The sequence below is a fragment of the Mandrillus leucophaeus genome, unplaced genomic scaffold (genome assembly GCF_000951045.1).
Source record: "Mandrillus leucophaeus isolate KB7577 unplaced genomic scaffold, Mleu.le_1.0 Scaffold590, whole genome shotgun sequence".
Taxonomy (NCBI): domain Eukaryota; kingdom Metazoa; phylum Chordata; class Mammalia; order Primates; family Cercopithecidae; genus Mandrillus; species Mandrillus leucophaeus.
In genome coordinates this window covers 639,751-645,661 of record NW_012106364.1, presented here as the reverse complement: position 1 = coordinate 645,661, position 5,911 = coordinate 639,751, and the positions used below count along the sequence as shown (strand labels likewise).

General features: G+C 43.2%; 1 protein-coding gene and 1 pseudogene across 2 annotated transcripts in view; one reads left to right on the top strand and one right to left on the bottom strand.

Annotated features, from left to right (window-relative positions):
- The window catches only part of AP2B1 (adaptor-related protein complex 2, beta 1 subunit), a 149,688-nt gene that overhangs the window by 119,930 nt on the left and 23,847 nt on the right, over positions 1-5,911 (top strand). The window contains exon 23 of the mRNA XM_011999417.1: positions 4,780-4,802. Within this exon, the coding sequence (XP_011854807.1) occupies positions 4,780-4,802 (23 nt within the window). The remainder of the gene's footprint in view (positions 1-4,779; positions 4,803-5,911) is intronic.
- Positions 1,053-1,702, bottom strand: LOC105553362 (annotated as a pseudogene). The gene has a single exon (XR_001008138.1). The product of XR_001008138.1 is annotated as a 60S ribosomal protein L13a pseudogene (transcript).

Here is a 5,911-nt window from a genome sequence, read left to right as displayed (position 1 = left end):
ACTCTATCAGATATTGTCTAATATCATAGATAGAGTTTGTGTTGCAACTTTGAGGGTGTGAATTTAGCCTGACCTTCCCTAGTTTTCTTTACCTTTCTTTTCTTTTCTTTTTTTTGGGGGGGGGCAAGGTGGGGACAGCGTTCTCACATTGTCTCCCAGGCAGGAGTGCAGTGGCGCGATCACAGCTTACTGCAGCCTCGACCTCCCAGACTCAAGTTATTGTCTCACCTCAACCTGACCAGTAGCTGGGACTGTAGGTGTCCACCACCACGCCTGGCTAATTTTTTATTTTTATTTTTGTAAAGTTGAAATCTCACCATGTTGCCCAGGCTGGTCTCAAACTCCTGGGCTCAAGCAATCTTCCTACCTCGGCCTCCCAAATTGCTGGGATCACAGATAGGTGTGAGCCATGTCTGGCCTCCACAGTTTAGATGGCTGCAGTGATGGCTATGGGTGGGCTACTTTTTCTATCCTCCACAAAGGTAGTCTTTCATGAAAATTGTGACCTACTCACCCTTTTTCCAAATGGCTTTGCAGGGGCGGGGCAGGGGATTCTCTTTTAAAGCAGTACTTGAGAATCTATTTCAGCTGCAAAATAGTTAACAAAATTTGATTTAAGTAGTTCTGACCTTGCTGTGCTTTGGACTTCTCCCATTTGACAGTCCTAAAGGTTCGTCATTCTAATTTTCTCCTGTTCCAATGGTGATTTTGACAGTGTAATCCAAAGTCTTTTAAAGCAATGTCTATTCATACCACTTTACAATCTTTATCTAATCTTTAGTGTTCTGGAGATTTAATTTGCTGACATTTCTTTTCTTCTTTTTTTTTTTTTTTTTTTTTAACAGTCTTTATTGGGCTCAGACCAGGAGTCCATGGGTCTTGAGGACCTCTGTGTATTTGTCAATTTTCTTCTCCACGTTCTTCTCTGCCAGTTTCCGTAGCCTCATGAGCTGTTTCTTCTTCCAGTAGTGGATCTTGGCTTTCTCTTTCCTGGGTCCCCCACATCCCAGGGCAGCAATCAAAGAAGGGCAGGCCAGGCCAAGGATGATTTTTAAACAGTCTTTATTGGGCTCAGACCAGGAGTCCATGGGTCTTGAGGACCTCTGTGTATTTGTCAGTTTTCTTCTCCACGTTCTTCTCGGCCTGTTTCCGTAGCCTCATGAGCTGTTTCTTCTTCCGGTACGGGATCTTGGCTTTCTCCTTCCTCTTCTCCTCCAGGGTGACTGTCACTGCCTGGTACTTCCAGCCAACCTCGTGAGCCAAGCGCCCCAGATAGGCAAACTTTCTTGTAGGCAAACAGACGCACGACCTTGAGGGCAGCAGGAACCACCATCCGCTTTTTCTTGTTGTAGGGCGGTGGGATGCAGTCAGATACCTTGAGGCGGTCCAGGGCGGCCTGGCCTTGCTTGGTCTTGTGGGGTAGCATGCCTGGCGCTGTCTGCCAGAAGATGCTACTGGGCGCCCGGAAGTGGTAGGGGCCTCGGGAAGGGTTGGTGTTCATCCATTTGCAGAGGAAAGCCAGGTACTTCAACTTGTTTCTGTAGAAATTGCCAGAAATGTTGATGCCTTCGCAGCGTACGACCACCACCTTCCAGCCCCGCAGTACCTGTTTAGCCACGATGGCCCCCAGGCGGCCCAGGAGATGGCCTCCACCATCAAGCACCAGAACCTGCACCTCCGCCATCTTCGGCAGCCGCCTGGGAAAAGCAATTTGCGGACATTTCTAATTCGTGGTCTAAATTATTTGAGAGTTTTTTGAGATTGAGATTAAGCAGATCTCATAGCAGAATGGGGACTACAGGAGAAGTCATAGTATTTCAGTTTCAGTGTCTTTTGGTTTCTGTTGGCTTCCTTTGGAATCAAGGCTTACTAAGAGAGATTGGCTTTTAGGAGCTCATTGCCTTTTTAAAGTCCAATAATTATATGTGCTACTGGAGGATTTACAATTTTAGAGATCATCTGGAGGCTCTGTTCAAAGCTTTCATTTCTGGTTCTGAGAACTGTTTAAATATGAAAACTTCAGACGCTGAAGTGCATATTAGGGACATGGAACCATTGCCTAATCTGTCAAATTTTCCCTGTAAAGGATTCCACTGTCCACATACTCTTAACGAACAACGTCCTAATGTCTCCTGAGAATAAATCAATATGGCTTTATACTCAGGATGAACAGCAGTTTGGTACCATTTGAGGCCTCCTCAGCTATCATATAATCCACCTGATCTTTTGGGTGGACTAAGAAAGAATATGGGAAGAGAGTTCTTGTTTGAATCTTAGCCTTGGAAGTGAACTAAAGATGCTGTTCAGTTTAAAATGGAATTAGTACTGGAAGGAAAGTCATTCGACATTTCATGACTCTTTCTGCTATATTTTTAACTCTATCAGATATTGTCTAATATCATAGATAGACCTTTCTGTTTTGTCAGGGTCTCTGAGAATTCCCAGATAATTTATTGGTCAATAGAGTTTGAAATGCTATTTAAACTTTGGATCACCAAGCACAGTGGCTCATTCCTGTGTAATCCCAGCACTTTGGGAGGTCAGGGTGGGAGGATTGCTTGGGTCCAGGAGTTTGAGAGTAGCCTGGGCAACATAGTAAGACTAGTATGTCTAGTTTAGTCTAGTATATAGACTAATGTCTACAAAAACAACAAAGTTAGCCAAGCATGGTGGCACACATGTGTAGTTTCAGCTACTCATGAGGCTGAGATGGGAGGATCACTTGAGCCCAGCAGGTCAAGGCTGCAGTGAGCTGTGATCATGCCTCCACCGTCCAGCCTGGGTGACAGAGCAAGACCCTGTATCAAAAAAGAAATTTAAAAAGATAAAATAAACTTAAGATGGTAGATGTATTTTGGTGTTGATGAGAAATGCAGAACTACCCATCAGTTTAACTCTAGCACCTAGCAGAAAGGGCCACTTCTGCTTGAATCTCAGATGATATATATCACACTGTTGGAGTAAGTACCATTAAAAACCTGTCACTCAGAGCCATTCCCCTAGGATCTGTTGACTAGGTTGTGTGGTACTTAAAACACATCTGAATCATCATTGCTCAGAGAAGTGGAGATGGTTGACGTCACTCCCTGGTCCTAGCTTGGACCAGCCTGCAAATAATCTTTCCAAAAGCTAAATGGAGAAGAGGAATAAAAAAAAAAAAAAAAGTTCTTCAGAAACGAGGAAAGGTCACAAGTGACGTTATGGAAGAGTAGACGATACAATCTCAAAGGCGAGCCCTGCGCTACTTCACTTGGTTTTCCTCGTGGCAGTGCCTCCTTTGGTTACCTGTGGTGAGAGGTGGGGTAAGAGGCCTAATTTGCCAGAGTTCAGACTGAGTTCATGTTGTACCTTTTTATAGTACTTTTGAGTATATTGGTATAAGGTTAGAATATTAATTTAGCCTATTCATCTCCAGCTGTCCCACCATAAAGAGATTGTAGCTCCTGCAGCAGGCTTCCTATACTATGGAAAGAAACTAATAGCTGGTTACAGGCTGAAGCTGACAGGTTGCTCTTTCCTCAGCAGCCACTTAAAGTAACTTTAAACAATCACTGTTATTATGAAGCATTTATAGCCCACTTTTATGTTTTCAAAGTGCCTTATAATTTCTGTTTGCTTTCCTATTGATGTCCGTAAGAAGCACGTTAATATTGTTATGGTCACATGTTGCACATGACATACCAAAGGAACAGAGGATTAGGTAATCTTGGTACCATCTGTGGTCTGCTTTGGGCATTCTCAAAGCAGAAGCTGAGGTGTGCATTCTGTTCCTTCACTCACTGAACCCTTTCTCACTGTTTACTTTGGTGTGTGTGTATTGTGGCTTTTATACTTTTTTGACTGCCACTTACAGTAAGAAATGTGTTTTACATAGTGTATACACACATACAATACATAAAACTGAACAGTTTCAGGAAACATTACTTACTCTTCATGAGATGGACTGTGATATTTTTCATTTTATTTTTTTAATGCCAGTTTCAACCCACTTAGTTAATTTTAAGGACTACCAGTTGGTTGTGACCCACCAAATACCATGTGTATTCTTTATGGAAGCTAAAGAATACACAATAGCACATTTTCCTAGAGCATCAGTTTTACTCAAAGTTAAAGGGAAAAACACATATTCAAACATATATGGGTACATTATGGAATTTAGCATGGAACTTCAAAGAGATTTGTTCTTATGATAGTCTACTTCATATTATACCACTATTCTTGACCCATCCCCCTGCCTCCTTCCCAGATGTGTCCATTCTTTCCTCTTCTGTTAAGGGAAATACACTAGAAAAATGTGAGAAATACTGTGCTTTTGGGACTTTGTTTGTTTGTTTGTTTGTGAGATAGGATCTCACTCTATTGCCCAGGCTGGAGTACAGTGGTACAGTTGTAGCTCATTGTAACCTTGAACTCCTGGACTCCTATCCTCCTATCCTCTTATCCTCCTGCTTCAGTCTCCTGAATAACTGGGACCAAAGGCTCATGCCACTGCACTCGGCTTTTTGTTTTGTTTTGGTAGAGACAAGGTCTCACTCTGGTTGTCCAAGCTTGTCTCAAATTCCTGGCCTTAAGTGATCCTCCCTTCCCCTTTGGCCTCCCATAGTGCTGGGATTACAGGAGCGAGCCACTGCACCAAGCCCCATAGAACTTTTAAGTTCATTATTGTGTAAACCCAAGTGAGGTCAGAAACTTTGTACAGTTTATTTTACAACTGTTATTCAGCACATATTCTGTGCCAGTCACTATTCTAAAAACTGAGAATATTGTGGCAAATGGAAGATAGGAATTATTTCCTTCATGGAATTTATATTCTACCACAAGTGGGGTATGTGGAATGGGGACAGGCAATAAACCAGCAAATCAGTACAATACATAGTATATCAGATGGTAGGGGGGACAGTGGAAAAATATAAAAGAAGTACTGGAGTGGGAGGTTGGGTGGTACAGTTTTACAAAAATATGTTGGTCATGGAAGACCTATCTGAAAAGATAATATTTGGTTAAAACAAAGACTCAAAGGAGACAGGGAAAGAATCGTGGATTTCTGGAAGAAGAACATTGTAGACAGAAGAAACAGCAAATGCAAAAAGCCATGAAGTAGGAATGTACCTGCTATGTGGAAGGAAGGCACAACAGGCTCCTGCAGCTGGAGTAGAGCTAGCAAGGAGGAGAGTATTAACACGACCTCAGAGAGGTTGGAGGAGTTGGATTATAGGCAATTGTAACTTTGGTTTTTATTCTGAGTGAGATCGAAAGGTTTGAGCAGAGAAGTATTTATGAGCTGACCTACATTTTAAGCTACTCTGGCTGCTATGTTGAGCATATACCGGGGAAGCTAGGTGCTGTGAAGGGAAGGTATAGGGGGATGTGGCTGGAAAACTAGTGGAGAGGCAGAGAGACTGTTAAAGGCGTTGCAGAATCCCATAGTAGTTACTGAATTTGGAAAGACAGCAGGAGGTTGTACTTGGAGGTGGGGAGGGGAGATTAAGAGTTTGGTTTTACCACAATGAGATACTATCTCACACCAGTTGGAATAGCTATTACTAAAAAAATGAAAAAAAAAAAAAATGCTGGTGAGGTTGTAGAGAAAAACACAAGGCTTATACACTATTGGTGTGAGTGTAAATTAATTCAACCCTTGTGGAAGACAGTGTGGTGATTCCTCAAATACCTAAAAATGGGCCGGGCGCGGTGGTTCACGCCTGTAATCCCAGCACTTTGGGAGGCCGAGCCGGGGGGATCATGAGGTCAGGAGATCGAGACCATCCTGGCTAACACGGTGAAACCCCGTCTCTACTAAAAATACAAAAAAATTAGCCGGGCGTGCTGGCCGGCGCCTGTAGTCCCAGCTACTGGGGAGGCTGAGGCAAGAGAATGGCGTGAACCTGGGAGGCGGAGCTTGCAGTGAGCC